General features: G+C 45.5%; 1 protein-coding gene across 3 annotated transcripts in view; it reads left to right on the top strand.

The window, feature by feature from the left end:
- Positions 1 to 1755: 1755 nt before the first annotated feature.
- LHFPL3 (LHFPL tetraspan subfamily member 3) overlaps positions 1756 to 27167 on the top strand; it is a 260058-nt gene continuing 234646 nt past the window's right edge. For all 3 annotated transcript variants that reach the window (XM_075429283.1, XM_075429282.1, XM_075429281.1), the window contains exon 1: positions 1756 to 2245. In XM_075429283.1, the coding sequence (XP_075285398.1) occupies positions 1777 to 2245 (469 nt within the window). In that variant the 5' untranslated portion in view covers positions 1756 to 1776. The remainder of the gene's footprint in view (positions 2246 to 27167) is intronic.

Below are 27167 nucleotides of genomic sequence, written 5' to 3'. Positions count from 1 at the left end.
AGGTCCACTGTTCCTGAATCTCCCATTTGGCCCAGACCCCTTCCCCACTTTCTTTTTGAGCTCCTAGAACTTTTTGCCCAACCCTCACTCCAACCTCCATCCTTAATTGTTTGTCTTGGGCCACTTCGTGTCTCCTCCTGCCTTCTAGGTCTGGCTCATATTGTCTTCACCTCCATGCTCGATGGCCCCTTAGAGCACAGCAGACAGGCGTCCTGTGCCAGGCCCCGGGGCTCAGCCAGCCTCAGCCAGGAGAAAGCAGGACGGAGCACGGAAGGGAAGGGCCGTCACTCCGCCTGCCGCTCGAGGCTGGCGCGAGGTCGGTCGCTCTCCGAAGGCGGCTATCAGCAGGCTGGTTGTACGCAGCACCTGCGGTCGGAGCACGACGAGGCCGCGGAGCACACGCGGGCACCTCCGTCAGCGTGGGACAAAGCGGCCTCGCTGGGAACTAAATCCCCAGGAATTTTAGCTCTAGTTTGTACGCTTGGGCCCACCTCCCTGAGAAAGCGAGGCAAGCACGAGCACTTGGGGTCCACACCGCGCGCGTCTGAGCAAGCCCAGGACACGTTTTTTGGCAGTTGCAGGGTAGAAATCAAACTTTGTCTGAGGCAGATGAGAAATTTTTGACGCATGTCAGAAGTAATTTCTGCACGAGCCTCCCTCCCCCACGCCGGGTGCTGATGAACGCTAACATTTAATGGAGCGCGGCGCTCTGCCGGCACCGAACGCAGCCTGCCGTGCCGCTGGCTCTCCCCGGCCCCCCTCCGCTCCGGCTGCGAGCGCGGCCCCGCAGCGGGCGGCCCTCGGAGCGGCGCGTACGTGTGCCATCCATTACTGCTGTTAACTCAGGCTCGACGCATAGGTCACTGGCATAGGGATGATTATTACCAGCTGCTAATTGCTCATTAATATATGCTAATCACTGCCGCACGCCAGCATGCCCAACGCGCCAGGCCAAAGTCACTTGCCCGGCGCGGAGCTGCGCTCCCCCAGCCGCGCCGCCTCACCCACCCACGCCGAGACCCGGCTGCTGCGCCTTGGCGGCGGGGGCCGTCCCCGCGGCCGCCATCCCGCCTCGGGAGGTGCGGAGCGGCCCCGCGTTGCCCGGCCCCAGGACCTGGCCCTGGGGGAGCTTCGATTCGGGCTGAGACCCGCGTCTCCGCCGGTGCCTGTGCCTCTCCGCCGTGAGGGAACGGACCGCGCGGCTCCGCGGAAGAAACCCGCACACAGGGTTTCATCGCGGAGATGCGCGGCGTGACCGCGCCTCCCAGCGCAGGCGGCGTGCGCGGAGCCGGGCACAGCTGGGGCGGGCGGGCGCTGCCCCGGCCGGCAGAGGCGCCCCAGGAGCCCGCGGCGGCGGGGCTGAGTGGAGGCCGCGGCGCCCCCGGGGCTCCCCCTTCCCGCCCGGCAGAGCGGCGCCAGCGGCCCCGCGCGCCCTCCCCCGCCGCCGCCTCCCCTCAGGGCCGGCGCATCAGCCGCGGCGGCGGGCGGGCGCGGTGTCGACCGGCGCCCGGCGCGGCGGGAGGGCGGGCTGCGGGGCGGGCGGTGCGCGGCGGCCGGCAGCGCTGAGTCCCGATAGGCGGCGGCGGGCCGTGTTGGTGCTGCCGCCGCCACCGCCGCCGCCGCTGCTGCTGCTGGCGCGGAGCCGCTGAAGCCCGGCGGAGGGGCTCGCCGGCTCTCGCACGCAGCGGCGGCGGCGGGGCGCGTCGAGCGGAGAGAGCGGGGAGGAGGAGGAGGAGGAGAGGAGGAGGAAGGGGAGGGGGGATCTTCTCGGCGAGGATGCCCGGAGCGGCTGCAGGGACGGCGGCGACAGGAGCAGGCTCGTCAGGAGCGGCAGCAGCGGGGATGCTCCCGGCTCAGGAGGCGGCCAAAATCTACCACACCAACTACGTGCGGAACTCGCGGGCCATCGGCGTGCTCTGGGCCATCTTCACCATCTGCTTTGCCATCGTCAACGTGGTGTGCTTCATCCAGCCCTACTGGATCGGGGACGGCGTGGACACCCCGCAGGCGGGCTACTTCGGGCTCTTCCACTACTGCATCGGCAACGGCTTCAGCCGGGAACTCACCTGCCGGGGCAGCTTCACGGACTTCTCCAGCCTGCCCTCGGGAGCCTTCAAAGCTGCCTCCTTCTTCATCGGGCTCTCGATGATGCTCATCATCACCTGCATCGTCTGCTTCATCCTCTTCTTCTTCTGCAACACAGCCACCGTCTACAAGATCTGTGCCTGGATGCAGCTGACCTCGGGTGAGTGGGGGCAGCGGCCCCGGCCCCGGCCCGGGGGGGGCTCCGCGCCGCCCTGCCCAGCCCTCTCCCGCGGGGGTCTCAGGCGGCTCCGGGGAAACTCGGGGCGCCGGCGGCCGCCCGGGCCGGGGGGGGCCCGCGGCGCCTCAGCAGCCTCTCGGAGCGGTGCCGGTGCCCGCCCCGTGCCGCCCCGCCGCCCGCCTGGGCACCGGGCGTGGGCTCGGCCCCTCGCTTCTCCCCCGCCCGAAGAGCGGGGGTGCCCGGAGAAATCGTCCGGTTTCGGCCCGTGAGCCGACCCGCGGGCACCAGGCAGCCCCCGGGAGGGCTGTCGGGCGGCGGCAGCCCCAGGCTGTCCTCCGGCAGTCCCAGGCCGTCCTCCGGCGCCCGGTCTGCCGCTAAAGGTCAGGGGGAAGCGGCAGCGGGGCCGCCCCGGCGGGCGGCGGTGGGCGCGGGCAGCTGGGAGCCTGCGGAGGTCGGTCCGGAGCCCGGGCTGCCGGCCGGCCGGGGCAGGGCCCCCCGCGGCTGGGCGGGAGGGGATGGCCAGGTCTGCTGCTGGGCAGCTGGAAGGGCGGCTGAGGTCATTGGACCGTAGGCGTGTGAGTTTGGGTTGGGGTCTCTTCCCCCGTTCGCCAGGTTTATCTTCCTCTGTGTGCTGGGAGTGCGAAGAGAAAAATTCCGTTTCGGTTGCTGGTTTTTGATTCAGAAGGTCTCCTGGCTTCGTTTGACTTTCCCCATCACAGCCAGTGTCTCCCTGGGGAAAGCGCATGATAAGAGAGAGGGAGAACACCAGGACATCCCTTTTTGTATTTCCAGCTCAGCTTTCCCTCGGAGTTAGTAGAGAGCTGGTGATTTGCATGCAGCCGAGAGGCAGAGGAGGAGGAAAGGATGGTCTCTAGAGCCGATATAGTAATAAAATAAGGTTTAGCAAGATAGAAAAGATCAATTCAATAATTTGGAAAAAAAAGTCTAAAATCAAAGCATAGCTTTTGTCCTCCTGATAAAACGCTAAAATAGAGAAGTTTTGGCTTTACAGGAATAAGCTGTTAGGGAAACAGAGCAAAATGTCTCCAAAATACGCTCACAATCGCTTTGTCAGTCCCCTTAATTGACCTACATTCATTTCAGTTTCCGAGCAATAATTCTTCTGGGTTGTTTGTTGAGCAGCTTCAGCATTATTCAGTTTGCTACCTAGTTCATGAGGCTTACTGGAAATTTCTGGTTTGTATGAAACAGCTTTGTCCAGTTCTCTCTGTGATGCTGTTTTTATGTGTGTTATATATATTTTTATGCTGTTTCTGTCACTTAGGTTTCTGTGTGGTTTCTTTCTTTATCACTTGGGGATTGATCTGCAGTCACTTGAGGTTGGTAGGTTTTTCCCGATTCCAGTGAGTCTATGTTTGGGTTCATTACCTCTGCATTGGGAATCCTCTCTGATGCTGGTGGCTACTTTGTTCGATAACACACATTCTGATATGGTCTTATTAATTGTACACAGTCATGTCACTTGGCTCCAGGCAGAGCAAACTGTTTCATCTTTGCACCACAGACGTCTCTTCTGCTCCATTAAAGACTCCTGATTTCAGCTGCCTCCTCTCCTTATGGCTCTGCTGGTAAAAGGTGGCATGACTATTGACTGGTTTGGTGCATCCTCAGCCTGTTTTGTTCATGTCCACTGTACGGTAGGACAGCGCAGTTTCCAAATCCTGTAGACTTGGCAACATCTGAGATAATGGTGTTTTATTTATATGGTTCCACTGCTTTATGCCAACAAAAGCTAGCACAAGGTAGATAAATCTGCCTTTACTGCATTTCTGCACAGGTGCACAATAATGTTTAGAAACCACTGCATGCAGCTGATCTACAGGAGCAATCAGTCTATGCAATGCTGCACGTGTGCAGGTGTGACACTGAAGATACGTTTTCAAGCAAAATAACACAGATTTTTTTGTCATCTCCAAAGCTGGTAAATGCACTGTTGGCACTGAAAGTCAACAAAAGGAGTTTTATGTCAGCAACAGAACCACTTTCCAGACTGCTTACCTCCAAAATTAAAATAATAGGGGAATACATGTAGAGCTGAGTGGTTATTGGCCATCTTTCCTGGTTTGTATGCGAATACCCTGGAAAAAATGGAACAATGTTGGTTGGTGAAAGAGCCTGACTTTGTTGTTTGGTGAATGTTGCACCTTGATTCAGCATTTACCTGACTGTTCATTTCTGTGTTACCTCAAAAAAGTTTCCTGAGAGGGAGAGAAAAGTACCAGAAAATCCATATTGGTTCGGGTTGCGTTCTTTGAAGAAGAAAGCGGTGTGGCAGGACGGGAGGATAAGTTAGAATAAAATGTAGAGGTCAAGAGACCTGGAATGAGTTCTGATAGTTTTTCTGTGAGCTATATGACCTACTTCTGTTATTCTTTTACTGTTTTGAGCATACAAGTAATAGGCAATAATAATCTTAAGATGTTTATCTCACAAATAACAATATAGTAATGTCATCTATATATACATGTAGTTTTGTGTAGTACAGGAACAAAATTGAACCTGAAATAGTAAAATAAACAAGTATGTGAGAATTGCTTTGATTTTGCTTTCTATTATGTACCTTAGTAGTGTTAGCATTTGGTTAGATCATATAATAGTGCTTAAAATAGACACAATTTAAATCTCCTTAGAAGCAGTTTTTTGATGTGGGGTCATGCTTGTTTTAGGATTGGAAATAAAAGCTTAGGAACTCATTTCTTTAAAATAAAGATTTTGATCACATTCTGTCCTGCATGAGTCATTCTAAATTGTCAGCATGATATAGCTCTTGGTTTGAAGAGGTGTTTTTTAAATAAGGAAAAGATAAACAGTATCTTGGACACATGCATTTTCAAGCCTTGTTGCTGGCTAATTATGTCTATGGCGTGATTAAGCAGAAAAATCCTGGGAAAAGCTATTTCCTTTGCATACATGAGGACAACATACATTAGACTCCTTTACGATTTTGCCATGGCTGCTTTTGTTCAGGTGCATAATGCTGTCAGGGTACACTTGGTATCTTCAGAGCCAGTGTTGGCAGCCTCGTTCTCCAGCCTCTAGCCTCCCCTTCTGCAATTGCAAAATTATATGTACAAACACTTGCACGTACACTTACCTAATTTGAGCAGCTGCATGAATACAAACACTTAGTGAAAGCCTTAGAAATTACTTATTATTGCTCTTCACTACCCTGCATTTAAAGTTTGCAAGCAACCTCACAAATAAAGACACTTCTTGAGATTTATTCCTTTATCAGTTAAATAAATGAAATGCTTCAATTCTGTCATTGTGATTTTTTTCATTACTACACATTTGTCATCATTATTTTTTTCCTTTACTAGAACATGGCAAATTACAGGAAAGAGAAAAGTAGAGAAAGGAAAAGAAAGGCATAGAAACATCCCATTGACAAGTAGGATGAAACCAGTATATGTGATTTTCAGGAGATGCCTAAGCCCAAGCCCACAATAAGAGGACAGCTGAACAAAACAACGTGAAATCTCTGTACTTTGTCAAACCCTGGGCCCATCTAGCCCAGTGGTCTCCAACGGTGTTCTGTGACCTGAGCCCACAGAAGCATCAGAGCAGCGAAAGCTCATTTAGCTCTTGGTACTCTCTGTTCTCCAGCACTTGTGTCCAGGAATTTCCTGAGATAAGGCTCGGCATTTAAAAGATGTTGCTGGAATTTCTTTTTTGTGACTTCGGTCGCTGTTTGAACCTGTGTAAACTTTTAGCGGTTACAGTTCCCCAGAGCACGGAGTTCCACAGCTTAATACGTGTCGTGTGAAGATTCAGTAGGGCTTTTTTATGTTTGAAATCTTGTACGTGCCCATTTCATTTGATCCCCCCAGCTCGTGTATTGGAAGAGGCTGTGAACAGGGGACTCCCAGACACCTTCCCTGTGCTGGTCCTGATTACACCTTTGCTGTGTCCCCTCAGTTACCTGGTTTTGAGACCTGATGAATCTTTGGCTTCTGACTCATTCCTTAGTCCCTGCCTGTGATCATCCCTGATGCTCTGCGTGTAGCGATTTCCAGTCTGCTGTGTCCTTTCACAGGCTGTGGGACCAGAACTACAGCAATGTGCAAGACAGACAAACCAGCTATTTATACAGTAGCATAATAATATTCTCTCTTTCATTGTTTGTTCCTGTCCTAGTAATTCCTAATACTCACTTTTTCAGTGTTAGTGAGCAGAGGGCTGACATTTTCACGGAACTACTTATTATAACCCCAAGATCTCAGTCCTGAAGCAGGAATTGTCACCTTGGAGCACATCGTTTTGTGTAGTTAGGTTTTTTCCCCTCAAAGGAATGACTTCATATTTGTTTATCTACATTGACTTTAATTTGCCTTTTTGTTGCCTAATCACTCAGTATTGTAACGTCTTTCTTCATAGTCAGCCCTTATCTTAGCTACCCTGAACAAATATCAGCAGCAAACTTTGTCACCTCACCATTTACCCTGTTTTCCAGCTCATTTATAAATAAGCGAGCAGCTCCCAAGTTCCAGCACAGATCCCTGCAGGACTCCACCATTGACCTCTCTCAGCTTGGAAAATTGACAGTATTGTCCTGCCATCTGTTTCTAATTATTTATCCTTGCAAGGACATTTATTTTTATCCTCTGGGAGTTTAGTTTTTTTAAGACTTATGAATGACAGATTTATCAAATGTCTTTTGGAAATCCAAGTGGACTTTGTTAATGAAAATTTCCACAGTATGCACTATTTTTTTACTTCTTTGGACAACTGCAATAGATTTTGTGCGATATGACTTACAATAGGTGTGTTAGTCCTACCTTACTCGCTTCCTTTCATCACACAAATGTACCATGTTAGTGCGGGTGCCGACGTACTCTTGTGTTGGCTCTTACCAATTTATGTGACGCAGACATCAGTCTTTCTGTCGTTCCCCAGGTTTTCCCTGGGCCTGTTTTAAACCAGTTTTTCAAACTGGTTTCATATTACTCAGTTGTCGGTTCTTTGGAGCCAAAGCAGCCAGAAGAGAGAGGATATTACATGCCACAGTTAAAAGTTCGTTTAAAACAAGGAATTATTTCAGAATGAAAATGTGAAATTCTTCATTGCAGCTGTGTCGTTGCTTGCATTTATACTTGAAATCAGTCTGCAGGACCAGGTGACTTTTACATAAGAGCCTTAAAAGGCTTGACCTTGATGCTCTCGAAGCCTTTGTTTCTGCTGTTTGTCAGATCTTGGTATAGGGGTAAGTTCCAAAAGGCTAGAAAAAAACCCAGCCTTGTGCCGGTGTTTGAGCAGAGTGTCTGGTGGAGTCAGGCAAGGATCTTGTCTGTAGCCTCAGTGTCCTTAACAGTTAGTTGGGAGAATAATATACATTTATCGCTGCTGGACTTTGCAGGTGGCGCAAAAATTATTTGTTTAATAAATTATAGTAAAGATAGCTAATTCTGTAGACTGATTTGGATGTCATAATAACCTGGGCTTGCTTCAACAGCCTGTACTTTAATACAGCAAATGCAGTGTAAGACTTCTGGGGATCAAAATGTAGGAGGCGTCCTACTGATGGAACAATTACGGAAATTATGTGTTATGGAAAACAGTTATTTGGAAGAGAAATTAGAGGCTCTGGTCGATGGGCATCTGCATGTGAGCTCTCACTGCAGTGCTGCACTGAAGAAATCCAATGTGGTCCCTAGATGTGTATGCAAAAAATGGGACTGCCCTTGCCCACAGTGGTTCCTGTGCCAGGTCAAACATCTGCCAAGACTCCTTTTCAAGTAGAAAGTAGAAAGGGTTTCAGGACAGATTTAAATAAATGAAAGAAGAAGAGCTAAAAGGATGAATTTTCTTGCTGTTCAAAAGAAGATTAAAAATTGACAGATTATGGTGTATGAGGACCTACAGAGGGAGATTTCAAGTCGTGCAGTGTTCCTTAACTTGACAAATGCTGTGTTTGGAAGGTGAAGTTACACAATTTTGCATTAACCATGAGGTATATACATTTGTAACCTGTTAAGTTTCATTTGTTGATTATCTTTACAGTGGTTTAGTCTTCACTTAAAGTCTTTATGTAAGCCTGGGTGCCTCTTTCCAGGAAGTGCGCCCTGACTTACCAGAAGCAAAGGACCTTAACCAACACTGCTGCTAGCCTTTGTTCCCAACGTGTTCTCTAGCTGTAAAGCAAGAGGCACGCAGGAGGGCAAAGGGAGAGGTAGGCAAGTCCAGGAATATCAAGCAGGTTTTGAACTGAGTTTCAGCGTTAATACTGACTTTAGTCAGAGTATTAACATCCCCCACCCCGCCCACAGGGTGAGGCGACTGAGGTTATTTAGTGGTCTGTGAGCAGTAGTGGGTGTCGGACTTTTGTGGAGAAAATTCTGAAAAATCAGGGATGCTGAGGGCTCTGACTGTGATAAGATGAGGATTGTCTCTATGTCTTGGGGAAGTGGGGTGCTGGAACTGTGTGGGCGGGCAGGGAGCAGGGAAAGAGCCGAGTGCTCTGCTTGCCAACACATAGACTGTCTCATCAAGCCTATGAGGACATCTCCTCATTCAAGAGGGCCTGGTGCACGTGCTTCTTTTTTCCTGAGGAGAAATCATGCTGCCAATATGATTTCCATTCAACTGTCCATTCAGCTCCAGAGGAGCGTTTCCCGTCGGGCTTAATAGAGGTCTCCAGTGTCTCCTTCATCCTTGGGCTGGGAGTGCCCCGTGGAAGCCTCCGCTCTGCTGCTGTTGCACTGGCTGCGATGAGTATTGCCATACAGGTGTAAGTTGGAAGGTTGGCTGGGTAGCCTGGAAGGATGAAGAAATGAAGGTTTTATTAGAAAGTTGGGGGTGAAATGAATGGTGGGGCTGTGCAGCCCTTTTGGTTCCACTACTTTGTTTGAAGCAAATATTTTCGTGTATTTCGTGCTTTGGCTAGCAAAAGGAGGGTAAAAGGTGTGTCCTGTGAACAGGGCAAATGAGGGAGGAATGCTGTGCCCCAGTGTCCCCTCTCCAACTCTTTTCCTTCCCTAAATACCTTGTGCCCACAATATCACAGGTTCTCTCCTGCATCCCCATCATCCCTTGCCTTTGGTAGCTAAACTCTCCGACTCCTCACAGGCTCTTCCTCTGAGTAGTTAACAAGGACACAGCATGTGTTACAGCTGGCAGAAAGCTATTTCTGCCTTGATTTGATGTCCTCATGTTGCCACCTAGATTTGTTAAAGGGTAAACTATCCCTGTCTTCCCACTGGTGGGAATTTGGAATCCTTTCTGCTCAGCCCAGGAACCAGCTTTTTCACAAAACTTGCAGAAGTTTTTAGTATCTTGGAGGCCTGTAGTATCAGTCAAACTTGGTTGAAATTGGTCATGAGGCTCAAAATCATACAGCCACATCAGTCTTGTTCCCAGAGGTAACCTGGCTAAAACATACCATGTAAGAAGTGTGTATCATTTATTTGTATGAGTGATTTGAGATTTTGATAGCAAAACTTGTTTTTGAAGGGTAAAGGTGTTTTGGGAATGGAAAAGAGATATTTTCTTTTGTTTTAGAGTGTAATAAAAATTTCAGCATCTTACAACTCTCCCAATTGCCTTTTATGAACATCCTGGGGGCTGTGGTCCACTGTTTGAAACACACTAAGATAACAGAATATAGTAAGATATAAAAGGAAATGTGTGAAGTTATCCAGGCAATTAGAGGACAAATTCCATTTCACTGAAAAAAAGATCTATGGGAGCAGGGGGATAAGGAAACTGGGAGAGAATTTAAGAGAGGAGAATATCACCTATTGAAATGTGGGGAGCTGAGAACTTAAATACCATTGGGAGAGAGAAATGGGAGTGGGGTTTTGGAAAGCAGCTGGTGTTGGCGCAGCTCTACTGTCTTGCACCTGATGGGGCTTCACTGCATAGGATACGGCTGCTGCTGAATTCTTTCAAGAATTCCCTCTAAAAGTTTAATAAAGAAAATTGCTATATGGGAAAATGCAGCCAGGAAGAGGAGAAACATATGGATATTATCAGCAGTAGAAGGCATGGAATAAAAGAAGGCTAGATTTCAAACACTAAGGTTATTATACCTTTTGAGAAGTGAACCTTTTTAGCACTGTGGTATAAACAGCATTAGCTTTGATCTTGCAAACATAAAGACAGCAAACATATCAGAACAGAAAATCTGTGGTGTGATCAGGCAGTGTGGACTCAATATTTGAAAACTAACAAGATCCAGCTGTGAGGAATGGCAGGGTCACAGTAGTGAGGCATCACAAAGGAAAAAATAAAAACATTTTTGCTCAGAGATGGTGAAATGAAAAAAAGACATGAACAAGCCTAAAGCCTGAGAAGTCTGCAGAATTCGATAACATCGTTTGCTATCAGCATTGTTAAAAATGCAGTGGCAGCATGACAGAGCGAATAGCTAGAATATGCATTACTGTGTGGAACAGTGTGCAAATTCCAATTACTAAGACAGAATTATGGCTAGAATCCTTAAGAAGGGGAATATAATAGTCTTCAAGATCTGTCTATTCAAAGAAAGATATTATCCGTCTTCATGTCGGCATTCGGAGATGCAGAAGACTTGAAACAAGCTGGCCTTAGAATGAGAAGGTCATACGTACTGGGGGAAAAGGTTCCTTTACTTTCTCCTTGAGAAGCCAGATGCAAATTTATGAATTTCATTGATTTTAAAAGGTAGCTGATGGCCTCTGTGGAGAGCCTCTTTGACACGAGCACATCATGTGCTGTTTCAGAGAATATTATTCAATCAAGTAATTGAGACTGCATCAGAAGGAGAGAGCTACCAAATAAATGGTTTGAAGTAAATTAATACAAACAGTTGATGAGTTGTCGCACATACCACTTTCCTATTTTTCTGGTTATCTTTCAGAAAGGAAAAGTCTATAGAGAAGAAAGCTAGGTGTGCTGTACTTGCAAGGTCAAAGACAAATATTCTGAGTTAAGAGGTTTAGAAAGCGCTACTTGTGAAACCTTGGGAGGTTCTTTTGTTTACTGCTAAAGGTCAGAAGTCATGTGCCTTACTTACAGAAGTTCGTTGAATAAGGTGAGTGATCCTGTGTGATTCACATGGCCACATCATGTCTTGTACTGCTGTGCTAGACTGTACCTCTGCAATCTCCGCCTTGCAATGCTTTATTTGTCATGGTGAACTTTGTGTGCAGCAGAAGTGTGAATAAAATAGGACAAAGTCTCTTAAGATCAGGTAAGATTTTAGCAGGGAGGGGAGGAGGGCAGGCTAGCAGCAGTCTGTTTTCCTCCTGTCTGACCTCCTGCCTCTTCCTCGGCGATAATAGGCTTCTGGAGTGGCTGCAGAAAAGGGAATGTTCCTCAGCTCTTTGTAGCATGGTGTCTCTTGCTGTGGGCAAGAGGAGTCTTGGAGAGGGTTGTTTTGCAACAGCCTGGATGACAGCATGTCAGTGTGGAACACCGACGTAGATGATCCTGTGCTTCTTGGAGATTAACAGTCTTCAAAGTTGGGCTCAGACATTTCCGTATCGAGTCATCTCCTCACCTTCCCAGGGCCCAGCAGAGGGATGCAGTGGCTATGCCTGTACCTGCAAGCTAAGCGTGTCCAGAACCACCCTCTGGTGCAGAGTCAGCTCCACACTGGCCAGTGTCCATACTACGACATTGTTTTACCTTCTAAAACTGGGTCACCGGTCTCATACTGCCTGTTGGGAACCATTCCTGGCACGTCCTAACTTGCCAACTGTGCCCTGGTGATATTTTGGAAGATTGTTAGCTGGAACAGACTAAAAACACTCCTGTGACACATGCTGTGGGACAATTCTAACAATTTAATAGTGCAGACAGTTGAGTTTTGGTGCCTGGGAATGCTCCCTCGCACAGCGTAATTTGTCCGTGTAGACATTACCAATATGTAGCAAAGTCTCAAAATGAGGAGCTCAAGAATTATCTGTGCAGGAAAGTTAAGGTGACGTGTGACTCAGTCCTTTAATTTAAACCAGTTTGTAACTGCAACTCAGTGCTGTAGTATTAATTTCTGATTTTCTTTGTTTAAATTAGCAAAAAAAAAATCTGTGGATGAAAAATTTGCATGAAGTGTAGTTGTCTTTGAAATTAGACTTAGTAATAACCTTGAAAAAGAAAGATGTTTGTAACCTTTGGCAAGAGGAAGAAGTGATCAAAAATGTAGAACAAAAAAGTTTTTCACCTAGAGATAGTGGGAGAATGTTACCCACGAGCCTAAAAATCATAAATGAATCTTCTCTCTGATGTGGACTGTGTGTTTCAAAATCAGATTTCCCCCAGGTATCTTCAGCTTGGCTAATACACCTTTGAACACCATGAAACTGTTACGCATTGAGTCTTTACTTGAGAGACATTCAGTGTAGCTTTGCAAAGAGTTAATTTAAAGTTTGAAGATTAATTCCGTGAGAGAAGTATTAGACTTTCCGTGAAAATAAAATTATTCATCCTTGTAGCTTTATGTTCGTCTAAAGAAAGTTAATTATTACTTGGTTGTTGTGTGTTAGTATTTAGCCTTCCGATTACTGGTGAAGTTATATTAGAACATCAATAAAATAAAAAGCTTGAAATTGCAACTCATGGTCATTATACTAGAAAAATATAGTCCAAAATAGTCCAAACATGCTGATGGCTTACCAGCCACAATCGCTTGCATTTAGTTCACGTCAGGCATTTGTGTTTGATTGGATCCGTAGGTCAGTATGGCATCATCAGCTGGCTCACCAACAGGCATTGCCAAGCTGACACTTTTCTGTTTGTCAGCCCTGAGGAGCAAGGCGATAGTGGCAGCACGGACTTGCTGGTGCAGAATGGAGGGCCGTGCGGCTGAGGACGGGTAACAGCGAGTGAAGAGAGGACCTGAGTGTACCTGTTCACCAAAGGGTGGCAATGGGATGTCAACGTAGTGCGGTGGCGAGGAGGGCGTACGTGATCCTGGCATGAATTTCGTGAAGTACTGCCAGCTGATTTGGGGCAGTGTTGACATCGTTACGTGATGCACTGTGATATCTCATGTGGGATTCTGGACACGAATGTCCAATTCTGACTCAGTCGGCAATAGCTGCAGAAAGGAAAACCAGTGACCGGTGACACTGCTTGCAAGGAGAAAACTAGGAAAGCTTGGTTAGTTGAATGTACAAAGAGGAAGGCTGATGAGATATCCGTGACTGCCATCTAAAAACACATGGAAGGGCTAAGAAAACAAGAGGAAGGGAAAAGAACTGTCTAAGCCAGTGATTTTCACTTTGATTTGATTTGATTTCCGAAACTTTTTCCAAAGATGATGCTACATGCCCTGTAGCATTGTTAGAGCAAATTACAGCCTGTTAGGCCTGCTTTGCTTCATGACACTTTAAAAATCTCACAGAAGTAGTTTATGAACCCCCCTCCTGAGTCTGTGGACCGTAGAGTGCAAAGTAACGATTTTAAACTTGAGGCTAATGGTGGGACAAGAACAAATGGATGTTATCTGGATATAAACCTCTTCAGCCTGGAAATTAAAAGAAGGTTTCTAACTTTTGGAGCAGCAAACTTCTGCAGCAGTTTTCTGAAGGGGGGAGATTTGGTAAAATGCTGAGCCATACGCTGGAAACAGAAGAGTGTCTGAAAGATTGCAGAATGCAGTGTTTGGAACAGTGTGCCTTGTTCCTCTCTTTCTTGTTTCTCAGAACTAATTCATCTAGGTGAATGCTGTTTTCTGTTCTACTCCCATTTTTTTCTGTTTTTTAAACAGTATTGCTTCTATGTTGGTGACTTCCAGGATTAAAAATAGGCAGTGACCAAGATCTGTAGATCTGTCAAGTGGGGCTTCATTCCTGCCTGGCATTCTGATCAAACAAGCTAGGGTTTTCCTTAAATTCCCAGCAGAAGTGTCAGCAACAGGTGCTGCAGTAATGTGCTTTGCATTTTCCCTTTGCGTTCAACATTTTCATGTGATTCAGATATTTAATTTCCTTTCAGAAAATTTAATTTGTCAGCTAAATACTGGTATTTAACAGTGAAAGCAGTTGAAAAATAAATCTTTAAAATGTTCTAAAATACCAAGGTTTCAGGAAAAACAGTTTACAAATTATTAATTCTGTGACTAACCGGAGATCTAATTTTGCCAGGGATGTTTCCTAAAGAAGTTGTCCCTTGTTATTTCTCCATGCGCGTGACTATTTTGTGATGTCATGCTGCAACCTAAAGAATGTTCCTAAATAGCTAAGAAACATGTCAGATCTCTTCATCTTACTGATATGCTACTGGATGCTTCATTTTTTGTGTGAATAGATTTGTGTCAAGTGCATTGGATGTTGTAGAGAGAACGGGCTCATCAAGTGGTCTTTGCTCATGCAGGATGGGAAGCGGAGCAACGCGGAGTTCCCTGTTCTGTCCTTGCTGCCTCCTTTCCTGACTCCCGTGGCTGTTTCAGAGGGAGAAAGAGGAGGCAGCACTTTGCCAACAGGATAAACAAGCGTTCGTTGCATCAGCCAGCTGTATATAATGCACACCCTGAGCTTCAGATGAAACACTTTTGATCTTGTACATTGCTATGAAAGCTATCCCATGCAGTACGCATACTTAAAATGTCTGTTCGGCATTTTACACCCTTGGGGACAGATCTGCAGATACAAGTATCTGGGTTTAAATTTAGCCTCACTGAATTCAGTGAGTTTCTATGTGAACCTGAGATGGTATATTTAATAGCTGAGTGTTAAACGTATAACACAATGTTTCATTTAGGTTTAGTGGTATGGTGTGTTGGAGGAACTGTGCTGAGGCAAAAGTGAGGTTGTCTGGGAAAGTGTAACTGCATTTTTGTCTCTTCCCAAGAGGCATAATTTTTTTTATTCCTTGGGGCTGCTTTATCCCAAATCAAGTCTCAACCAAATGCAAAGCACACTTCTACAGACAGCTCCATTTTACTTTACACCACATCAGGTGATGGCTAAGCATAGATACAACAGCAGGGATGTGCAGTGAAATACCTGACTACACACGTCTGGCTTAGCTTGTCGGACCGCAGTGGGGTGGTATCACCATCGGCCTTGGCAGACCTAACCTGACTCTGGCAAGGTCAGTGCAGTGTTTCTGCAGTGAATCCAGGCGTGTTCAGGGTCTTAGGATACGATGCAGTCTGTGGAGGCCAACCCATCAAGCAGTTGCCTGCAAGCAGGTGTCTGTGCTTAAAATGCCTCAAGGGGCCTGTCTGACCTCTAACTACTCTTCCAGAAGGACACAGGTTTTTTATAGGTTCTTGGTCATCTACACATGGATGTCTCACAAGTGGTAGAACAACTCAAGTGGCATTAGGCACCGCCATGCTAGCAAGTAAATCATACCCTGGCTTCTGCTCTTAACTTGCCTGAAAAACACTTTCGTTTAGGTTTCTCACTCTGAAGCTGAATCCTGCCACCCTCTGTTGTTACAAAGCCAGCCTGGTCTCAGGCACCTAATTAGCCCTGGATATGAGCTGTTCTGGACAGAGCCACCACATATGGGTGGCATGGCTGTTCTGTCATCTGGATAAGCCTGCAGAGATCCTGGAGTTGACTGAGTGCCTGTGCAGCCAGCTGAAACTGCCTGCTTCGGCCGGTGGTCTGCAAGGGGACCATCTGTGGGGCTGACTGTAAGAGTGTTTTAGTTTTGGTCAGGAATGCATTTTTAAAGTTAGTCTTTCAGTTGCTCCAACTTGCTACAGTTTGATTCATGTTGTGGAGCAGTTTTGGGGTGCAGACTGGGTTTCTTTCTCAATAAACTGAGCTAGATGTCCTCCAGCAGTACACTTGATGCACTTCTACCACTAATGTGTGGTGGGCCTTCCCCCTGACAAGACTAGAGCTGGACCAAAGTGAAACCTGTGAAACATGTGCTTTGTGGATATCAGGTCCTAAGTGCTGCTTCACTTCTTAAATCCACTCTGTTGCAATATACAACTTGCTAATGTAGATATAGGCTATGCTTTCATACGTTGGATTTTATTAAATGAGGCTTGCCTGTGTCTTAGATTTATAAAGTTGAGTTGAGGGATGATTAAACAAGTATTTTGTTCTAAATTAGCAATATACTGTCAATCATAATTCCTTCTTAATGTGCTTTTGCCTGAGATTAAAATAAAACTGCAGTGTCATAAATACAGGTATCAGAAATATGAGAAAGGAATTTGAATTACATGATGCTGAAGGAGATTAGTGGATAGTGTATCAAGAGCTGCAAAATAAGTATTGACAATTGCTAAACAAAGCTGTTGTTATTTGTTGCTTCCATTTGTCATAGTACTAAAAGTCAGGTCCTAATAATTTAAGTAAATACCTCAGTTCTGCTGAGGTTCACTGGTACCTGTCAGAGGGGAATAAGTGCAGGTAGTAATGTGTACCTAACATAATTTTTTGGAAAATTTTAATAGTCTAAAATGAAATTGCGTTAGTATTTTTTATGTAAGTTCTGCCGTGCCTTAGTTTTTAATACTGTATCCTCAACAGACATTGTGATAGGTCATTAATTTGTATGTGGCTTTAGCCAAGTGAGAATAGGAGCAAGGAGAGTCATTGTAAATAAATGCGTATTCTTTTGCTCTGTAAAATAATGTATTTAAACTGTGATTTCTCAAGCTCTTCTAAAGTACATGATGGTATTATTGTGCTGATCTATAATCTGTTAGCGTCACTGAAAAGCTGCCTGTTTGTTTCAGCAGAATCCATCAGCCGAACAAAGAATTTAAGCACCTGCTTTGGTGGGTTGGAAACATGTTTTAAGTGTTTGGCTTAATTGAAATCCAGAAAAAAATACCCACTCATCTGAGGTTACGAATGTCAGTCAAATATTTCCTGTATACCCTTTTTTATTCTTTATACAAATACATGCGTTATAAGTAGTGGAGTAGCAGATCCATACCAGAAAACTAAGGGATTAACTTCTAAGGACCATTCAACAATCCTGACTTGGTACTGAGCAATCTTACTTTTGCAAATAATCCCATTGTGTCTATGACATTCAGTATTAGAGGAGATATTAATTCTTATATTGTGTGACATTGTATCGAAATCTCACTGCACACTTGTAATGTTCAGTATCCTGCTGTACCATCAGATGAAACGCAGTGTGACTCCACAAGAAGAGAAAAATTGTATTTATGAGGTAAACATAAAGCGATCCTTGTTCAGTCGGTTTTATACCCAGTTAAGTCTTTTAAAGAGGAATGGCTATATGGTCATCTGGTACATAACATACTGCTGGTGTGGAGCCACTTCAGGATGCAGTGACAGGCAGTAAGCTGGAAGTTAATACGTATTATACTACTGCAGAGCTTAGTAAAAGTTAGCATGAGTGAAATGATGTCATTAGCTTATAGCTAGTATACCAAATTGTCATGTGCTGTAAAATGTATAAGTATATATCGTATAAAAAGGTCTACAGCAAGAATTGCCCTAGCAGCAGATGAGAGAGGGAGTTGTAAAATTGAGTATAATATCACTCTTTAGGTACAGTGTAATGTGAGTAAGAGGCTAGCACAGTGTGAGTCCGTCCCCCAAAGAGCGAATAGCAGGATTCAGTTGCTGTCTGGCAAGGTAATCAAAGACCACAGGAGTGAAAGTGAAGTGTTTGCACAATTAAGATTATGAAGATAAACTGCTACTTAAGTAACTAGATAGGTGGCTGTCAGTAATGGGCTTATATTTCTTACCCACCTAAATAATTTAAGTAATAATAAGCTTCCAAACTTCACAGTTATCCAAAACAATGTGAAACCTTACGTTCAGGTTACTGCCTTCCGTCTCTCCCTCTCTCCTTCCCCCCGTTTCCACTGCATGTTGTGTTCCCACGGAATGATGTCCCTTCTGAGACTGCAAGCCCCCTGGAGCAGGGACTGGATTTCATTTGATGTTTCAACAGAGCCCAGCATAAGCGGAATCCTGACTGTAGCCTCCAGCCTTGACTGCCGTGCAAATTGCAGTAAAAATAATAATTATTGTGTGAATTTTATTAGAGTGGTGTGAGTAGCATGAGCTTGATGAGCTACATGATTTGCAACAGTAGTAACTGTGTACTGAACAGAGCATGCTGTGCGACCTTGGGTAAGTCATTTCACCTTTCTGAGTTTTCACGGCTGTAAGACGAGAGTGAGAGAATTCCTGAAAAACTGCTCTACGAGCATGGGCTGTAATTACTACAGAGAACTGATTTCATGTGGATTCTGGGTCTGCTTATTGCAGTGTGACCCCTCACCCTTAGAAAAACTCAGAGATCTCGAGGCCATCTTAGTAGTAGTCAGTGTAAACAAGGAAAAATGGTAATTACCTAGAATAGGAAAAATCAAAATTAAACATATTTGTGGATGTACATCACTGTGAGCAACCATCTGTAGGACGATAAATAGTGGCATACGTATATAAACACACAGGGTTGTCATTCCAAACAACATATTCTGTGTGTTTATCTCTGCATTAATGAGGTACTCAGCTCCATTTTGACATCTGTCACTTTGCAGTCATGGCAGTACAGTTCTGAATTTGAGAACAAAATTCGTGGGGATTATTTTAGCCTTTCATTCCGTGCACTGGAAGTATGTGTGATGCAGCACATTTGGCCAAACCGGGTTTTTTCCCTTGGATGACAAGACTGAAATTACTGTATAACGTAAGCAGATGACACACATAGCTTGAAATGCATCAGTTCAGGAATCCAAGCAGGTACTGAGCTCATGATTGTCATGGGCAGGCTTGCAAGGACTGCTTTCATACAGGGAGGAATGACTGACAGATAAACAAGGTTTAGCTAATCCTGTTTATTTGGTCACTTCTGCATTCAGCAGAGAGTTACACTTCCTTTTTGACTTTCAGCAAGAACAACGTATCCAGATATATAGCTCATGGGTCATTTACTCACAGTGCCAGTGAGTGCCACCACAGTGTTTCTCTTGTGAACTTACATGAGTGACAGATTGATCAGACCACTGGTTTTCAGCATCCCCACCATGCTGGCGTGCAGTAGGGTTTTTTGTTGGCAAGAATTGCTGCAGGGAACAGAAGTACAGATGATACCCAAGGAGTTACCAGAGATATTCAAGCCACATCCTGGGACCATGCAGATGAGTGCGCTAGCTGAAAGTTCACACAATATTTAGCATTTCACTTTTTCATTCTTTCTGTACATGTTCTGGTTGTTCAATTATGACTGCTCTGAGTGGATGCAGGAAAGACACATAGGTAGAGAAGAGGATCTGTTTACGGAGTGACTTGCAGGAACAGCAGCCGACACTGATTTTCCGCTACTAGGTGGAGAGGGGCAACCTCACCTTGATCAGAAGAACCAAACCTTGGAGACTTTCAGTGCTCTCCACTATAAGTCAGAATTTAGTTAAAGTCTCCATGAAGAAGGAGGACTTTCTCCTTCTTCACTATTGGCTCCACTTACTGAAGTATTTTTCTTTGAAATATGTTTGCTCTTTTTGAAAACAGTCTATGCAGCTGAACTAATTCTCACGTAAGGCACGCTGGAGAAAATGCAGGTAGCACAGAATTACAGGAATGGGTAATTAAGCACCCTTTGTGCAGTCGTGGTTGATGACTGCCTAAGTGAGTTCTGCTGGAACATTTTAAAAGCAAATGGGTAGTCATTTGTGGTGCTGCAGGCTACATTCCTGGTGTCTGAAGAATAGAGAAAAACCTGGAAATTGTCTCTTAAAAATTCTCAAAGACTGTTGATGCTATGTATGCTCTGGTTTCACTTTACTTGCGGTTCTGGCAGAAAAACATGTGAACCTGGACGTAAAGGGATGATAGTGGAACTCCAGGTAAGTAATCCTTGCTATTGTGCTACAAGTATAGCTGTTTCTTCTCTAATGCTAATACCCATCTGGGAAAAATTTCCTTCCAAAAAGCACGAAAGCAATAAGAAGATAACAGTTTTCACCCAAGGGCAGTAATCTGGCAAACATCTGGATGCTGTTCCTGAGCTGTGAGTTTCGGTGCTGCCTGCAGAGGTGGATGGATGATGTCAATCACAAACGCTTAGAGAAATCTGACGTGGGGCACTGTTCCAGGATAGCAGTGCCAAGAAGGACAATTTTATTCTTCACTGAGTTTTTGGGTGGTACTTACCTTATGCACTGAGAACCCTTTATAGGTTATTTCTCGAGCCACATTTTGTTGATGAAACTTCTGCTCCACAGCCAGGGAATGCTTCTGGCTGGGGGAAGAAATCCATAGTGTTGGCAGCAAATTTTATGACATATTGGGTGATGTCATTAAGGGAGCTGTTAGCAATCTGTCACTTAAGGAACAGCTTCGTCTAGTCCAGCATAAGGGAAGTGATTTAATTCCATGTCTGCTTGCATTTCTCCTGTATAATCAGTGGACGCCCAGGAGAATTAGAAGGCACAGCATGGTACTCTCCTGATTACTTTGCTGTCATCTCCAATTTATGGCCTAAAATGCATGAGAATAAAGTGTTGGTGCCCAGAGGAGCTCACGAGGGCTTGTTACAGGGTGCTCTGTCGATTCATTTAGCTGTGGTGACTGTACAGGGTAAGCACTCTTGCGCAAGCAGTAACTGGGATGAGGGTAGCATCTAGCTCAGGTTATGCAAACATGTGGCTGACATGGCAGGGGGAAGAGGACTCTGCAGGAGCGTCCCTTGCATGACCAAGTGCTCTTCCTCATGGAGGGCTGTGCAGTAACCCAGCTTGTACCCGTGCCCTGAAGTGTGTTGTGACTGCTACAGCTTTCAGTCAGCCTTCATTTCACCTTCAGGTGACTTGACCATGTCTTCTGTGAGTTTTCCCATGAGGTGGGGAAGTGAAGGTATGGATGTCCCACAGGGAGGACAGCTCACTAGAAATAGAAAAAGGGCATGTTCTTACGTTCTTTCTTTGAAAGCTCCTCAGCTCTTCTGTGCAATATTCTGTTTCTGTTGCTTATTTCTGTTTAAGACCAGAGAACAGAACAGCAGAGAATTGTCCCAGATTGTGTTTTAGACACGCTGCATAGCACGTCCAGCCTCCTTCTGCTTTTACTGTAGGACACAGAAAGCTGGTTCAGGAGTACCACCATCAGGAACAACAATGGCCCTTCTTGTCCTTTCAGGGTGCAGAACACGATGCTGTGGTGCTGGTGTGGGGATACAGGGTGATAGCTCCAGTTTCTTCCCCATGGATGTGCAAGTGTTTGAGCTTGAAAGGAGTGGAGGGCCATAGCTTCAGTGACTCAACAGCCATGGCAGATAGGCACTTCTGAAATGCAACTGTTGTCCTCACAGTCCCCGGGAGGTGGTGGGAATGGTGTGGTGAGGATGAGAGGTCAGAGGTGGGAGTGGAGCTTGCTGCATTCATGAGGGCTGGAGATGTGTTACACAGCGGGAAGCAGAATTGACGGCAATGTGAACTTAGATGCAAACCGTTGAATTCTTAAATCTGATTGTAGACTAACCATGAGTCAACTAGCCATGAGTAGTCATGAGTCAAGACCTCTAGAATCAAAAGTCAGTATAAAAATACATCGCAAAACCCAAACAGATTTGGTAAGGACTAATTGCCGTTAAGGATTATACCCTTTTAGACTATAATTTCCAGACTTTGGTCTACAACTCCGAAGATCATCTTGACATTCTTGTGTACTCATAGATCTCTAAGAACCGGCTCTTTGATAAATTACAAAATATCTGAGATACTTTGTGAAATTCTGAGGGTGAGCAACACTGGGGACAAAATAACAATTACTCTAGAAACAGCAGCCTGAGCTTCAGTGGTAAACAATTCCAAATGTGCTTTTTTAGGGGGGAAGAGCAGTTTTTAACCTAAGTAGGAAAACCGGTTAGTGAGACAAAAAATTTGGAAAACTAGATAAAAGAACAGGGCTGGATGATGAACCTATTTAACAAAATAAGGTTATATGTGGACAGTTTTCTGAGGACAGAAAAATGGCGGAAAGGGTAAATGTGTCTACCAGAAAATTTGTGACAGTTAAGTGCTAGCATGTAGGGGAATGGTAAAAATTGGAAAAATACCTGCCTAAGAGAAATTTGGCTATATGACAATTGTCTGTAAAAGTGAAGTTTAGTACAAAAAATCAACTCTGTAGGTTTTAAAAATCTTAAATGTATAATTTCTAATGAGCTGCAAGGCTTACATTCTTATCATAAAATACCTCTAAGCAAGAATTAAAAAGAAAGCAGAATGAGATTTTCAGTTTCCAAAAATAGCTTGTCAAGAGTGGAGGTTTTTTCCTCCTCCTGATTGCAAGAGAAATCACTCTGCAATGTTTTATTGAAGAACAAGTGGTACTGAGTAAAAGAATAATTGATAAGTGATTTTTCTCCCTTTCTATTCTCTAAGCTGGATTGTGTTGTGCTGTCTAGATGAAATATTCACGATGGCACTGGCCCCTTTCTTGTGCAATTTGTCCAATGTTTGCTTCAAGATGTTCAGAAGTAGTAGAGCAGAAAATCCCTTGCTGCCGCCAGCATTTGCTGGGGATTAGTCTTCACACTGGTATATGTTGAAGGAGATTCACTGGACAAAGTGATGGAACAGCTGTATGGCTTCAAGACTAGAAATCTTTTCTGAGTGTGAGCCACCCAAACACCCTGCCTGAAGTCGGAAAGCTGTGTTCTATTTTTACGAAAGGGGTAAAAATACAGGTGATGTTGAACAGTTCTTTGAAGCATTGCACATTTGAGCATCAGGTTAACGAGAGGTGAAGGCAGTGCTGCCTCTGTGCTTCTTTTCGATTCCTAGGAAGAGTATTTTTGGGGTCGACTAGGGGCTCCCCATTTCCTGAAGAAATGCTGAGTATTTGCTGATGCGTCGTACTTGACTGAACTGACTTCGCTGCATTACCACTGTGAAGGGCATTCTTAAGCAGGGCTTAAGTCTCAGTTAGTTGAACTATCAAGGTAAGTATATATAGAAATACATACGTGTCTTGCAGAGTGACCAAGGGATTTGTGTTCTCTCTTTTGATAATTGGCCAGTTTTGTTAGAACTCAGACTTGGGAGCTCATCAGAGCAGTGACTCCTCCTTGTTTCTGAGAAGCACATGCTTCTCTCTGGGTACTCAGAGTCATACTGCAAGGGAAACTGCGATCATTTATTCTGCCTCCGTAGCCGTCTCCATTATTGTGTTGTCGTCTATTGGTCGTTACAGTCAGCTAACGACGGCTGACAGCAGAGCAGGTGCAACCTGCAATGTGAGCGAGCCCCTTGGCTGCTCTGTTCCATGTGTCGGATGTGTTGCAGTGGCCACCTGGCTCCAGCGCTGGCATTTTGCGAGCTGGAAACATCAGCATTATCCCTTCCAGCCTGAGCAGCTGCATCAGAGAGGCAGAGAGGACAGCATCTCATGTCCTCGTTCCTCCCTGAACTTCTCTTGTGTTCTGTCAGTCTCTCATGCCATTTTTTTTCGTACAATCCTTCCCAAAAAGTCTCCTCTCTCTTTTAACTCTGTTCTGCCAATTGGCCAAAAGGTTTTGTGGCAAATGCTCAAGAGGGCAGGTCTTACTGAATTCAGCACCAGTTACAGGAACTTACTGCCTGTCAGGAAAAAGAATGTTTCCTGAGGTGAAGGGTACCCCTTTGATGGTGGTGGAGGTCAGGCAAGCTTTCAGTCATAGGCTTGCATCTGCCATGCGCTCCTCCTGGGACTGTAGGCAAGTAACATTATGAATTTTGTTTTTTACGGTTGGCCGAGCAGAGGAGGATGTTATTCTGGCAAATTCTCTGTTATGCCAGGTAGTGGGGAAGTTGTTGAGGTAACTTGGATGAAGCGAAAATATGGACGGTATAAAAAATGCAGATAAGGCAGTAGGGACATGTGCATGGAGGACAATCAGGCCTGTGATGTTGGTTGCATGGTGGAGCAGTCGCTAGGCAATCTCAGGGTAATTGCACAGAGTGTGGTGCTGCGGGAGCACAGCTGTACTGTTGCCTGTGTGGGATACCCATGGTATGCAGCAGAGAAGGTGTCTGGCTGGGGTCTGAGCCCTGCTGTGCTGAGCCGTGTCCAGAAGGAGGTACAAAGAGACCATCGTGTCCCAAAAAGTTCCGTGTTCAGAACAGGCAAGGCAGGAAGGGAAGCAGCCGCGGAGAGAACAGAGGTGACTTAAGCACAGTGCCCCGGAGAGCCAGACTCACAGTTTCTGTCTCCTGACTCGTGCTCCAGTCCCAGCCACTAAGCTCCACTGCCTGAAAGCGGTCTTGGGAGGGCTCTTTGGGCTGATGTCCATGGAATGAGCTGAGGTGATTTTAATGAGCGTTCTACCAAACTTCACTGAGAGATATTAGTGGTAATTACATGTCGTCTTGCTCCATGGTCCTCATTTCTAATTGCTTGGTCTCTTTCTCTGCATCACTGTAGCACAGCTTGGCTCTGCGTCCAGTCCATCTCTGCTCCACTGCACTCGCGCCCGCTAAAAGTTTTCATACTGAATAGTTGCCATAAATGTACAGTGTCAGCTTTCCTAACTTGGTTAACTCAGTATTTTTTTCCTTATTTGATTATTACAGTATCAAAAGGTCAGAGTGCCTTTACGGATGGGTGACTAGAGAATGTATTTCTGTGAAAAGAATCTCTCTTTTAGTTAGGAAGCCATTCTGAAAATGCCTGAAAAATCCGTAATGATATTTGTTCTACTCATCTGACCTAAAAATAGCTAAAGCAATTTGAGTAGGAATGAAAAGTCGCTTGCATGTGGGGTTTCAGCTCTGAGTGGAAGGCAACCTACTCTCAGATCAAACAGGGAGGTAAAAGTCAGGATTCCCTAGTTTAGAATCGCAGTGTTGATACTTTGCAAACATACTCATTGTGGCTTTGAGCACATCGTACAGTTTCTCCTTCTTTAAGTCAGCTATGCGGATTACTGAATACCTACATCTGCTGTAGAAACGTGATTGATAGTTAACATTTCTAAACATGCTTAGTAAATCATGTCCTGCTACTTTGCAGCTGGGATGCATTTGGATATAACCCCTAGCCCTAGTTCATTTCATGTAGATCACGCCAGATTGGTCGAGTTTCCTTGGGAATTATTGTTGGAGAACAAGAGCTTAATACTTAACCTGCTAAAAGCCTGTTTGGGCCTCAGGAAGGAAAAGGTTTCTTACCCCCTGCTTTGCTCTCTGATCTGAGAGTGCTGGAGCACTCTGCAAACATCCACGAGCTGAGCTTCTTAACCCCAGCAGGAGAAGGGCAGCTCTGCTGCTTCTTAATGAGAGGAAAATTGAGGTTCAGCGAAACTTGCACCAACAGTTTAGACTCAAGAGTCTAAGTCTGAAGATGCTGGGTTTCTGAGACTGGGTCAAGGTTGCTTGGGAAAGATGTGACATGTCCAGGTCCGTAGCTGATAGCTCTAGTGTCTTAATAACCAGATTACCCCTGCCATGACTGCCAAACATTCCTCTAAGTGGAGCTTCATGCAGAGTGGTAACTGCTTAAACCTGGGAAGACTGACACTGTATTAGCTAGAGAACAGCCAGTGACCCTGACATGAAAATACGGCCTAGATTAATCCAAAATTCAGTGCTGTATTTTCAATGAGATATTATTTAGTACTGAATGACCTTTTCTATCTTTTTCTTTCCCCGACTTGTAAATGGAGATGAATCCAGGTTTGTCTAAGGTCACAGTGCTGTGGTGCAGCTTACAGTAAAAGTGCGTAATGAAAAGTCTGTCACTGTGAAATCTCTCATATGACAGTCCTCTGGTCAGGGATCCCTGTGTACTGTGGTCTGTAGGACTCTGTGCACAGGGACTAAAAAAGCAGCACGCTATCTGTCTGCAATGCCAGAAGGAAGGACTCATTGCAGAAACATGAGAGGACTGAGTAGGGACAGGATGAATCTAGCTCAGTTAGCTGCCCTGTAGCTGAAGGGGCGTAAGGGAGCAAAGACACCCTCCACAACAGCCTGGGAGGAAAGGACTGCAAGAAGACAGAGGCCGGGTGAGCTGGAATTCCCATCTCTAAGGCCTGGAGGTGAAGAAGGAAGCTAGATAAGTAGCTTGTCAGATGAAGATTATTTTGATCAGCTTTGAGGCTGGTCAACAGATCAGATGGGTTAGGACAAAGATACTCTGTGGTGCAGCACCTGCTGGGCTTCTGACCATAAACCCAAAACTCGTGGACCTCAGAACCTGCCTGCAGCTTCTGCCCGCTCATTTTGTAGAAGGAATGAGCCAACAGCAGCTGGATTGAGTGCAAAGTCAGAGGTCTGTTTCCCATTTCTGCTGTTCTCCATCGCTTCTCAGGGGAGCATGACTGAGCAGCCCTTCAAGGGCAGGGCTGCACTCAAGGCTGAATCATGAGGTCCAGGTGCCTGGCTCGGCTCGGCTGCTGGCAGTAGTACATTGCTCTTGACAAGAAGCAGCAAGGATCAGACAGCACAAAAGCCGGTGTAGTCTGGTCACTATGTGAGATAACTGTCTAGGGTAAGTATCTCAACATCTGATTGTTGTTTGCAGTATCAACGTAGTTTAACTGCTGTATGTGCGACAGTTTTTTCCACTCGTGTGCTTCCCAGCAGGAAAGGGGAAGGCAAACCAAAGTTTTCATGGATGGAAGGATGCTGGCAACTTCTGTCCTGCCATGTCAGTCATAACAAACTTTTCTCCTCTTGCAGTTCAACATACCCTAAAACGCAGCCTTTTTCTGCACCCTATTCAGCTGCCAAAATTCTGCAGTTGTCACCTTGGTGCCAAGCTCACGCATCCTGCCCACGTGTCTGATTCACCCTGCTTTCAGTGACGATGATCCATGTCCTCATTCCTCTGTCTGCCATGGTCAGTGAGCTACCAGGCTCTCAGGTCTGTCCAGCTAAGATGCCAAAGAAAAGCCTGACATTAATTGCTTGTATTTTATAAAAATGACTTAACTGTTCAACAAGTAAGAGCTTTTCTGCAGTTAGCGGCATTTAAAAGTGTAGCATAAAATCGTGGCTTCTCAGGAAGACCTGATT

The sequence above is a fragment of the Opisthocomus hoazin genome, chromosome 8 (genome assembly GCF_030867145.1).
Source record: "Opisthocomus hoazin isolate bOpiHoa1 chromosome 8, bOpiHoa1.hap1, whole genome shotgun sequence".
Taxonomy (NCBI): Eukaryota; Metazoa; Chordata; class Aves; order Opisthocomiformes; family Opisthocomidae; genus Opisthocomus; species Opisthocomus hoazin.
The sequence above is the reverse complement of the archived record's forward strand: the minus strand, read 5'-3'. Positions and strand labels throughout refer to the sequence as shown.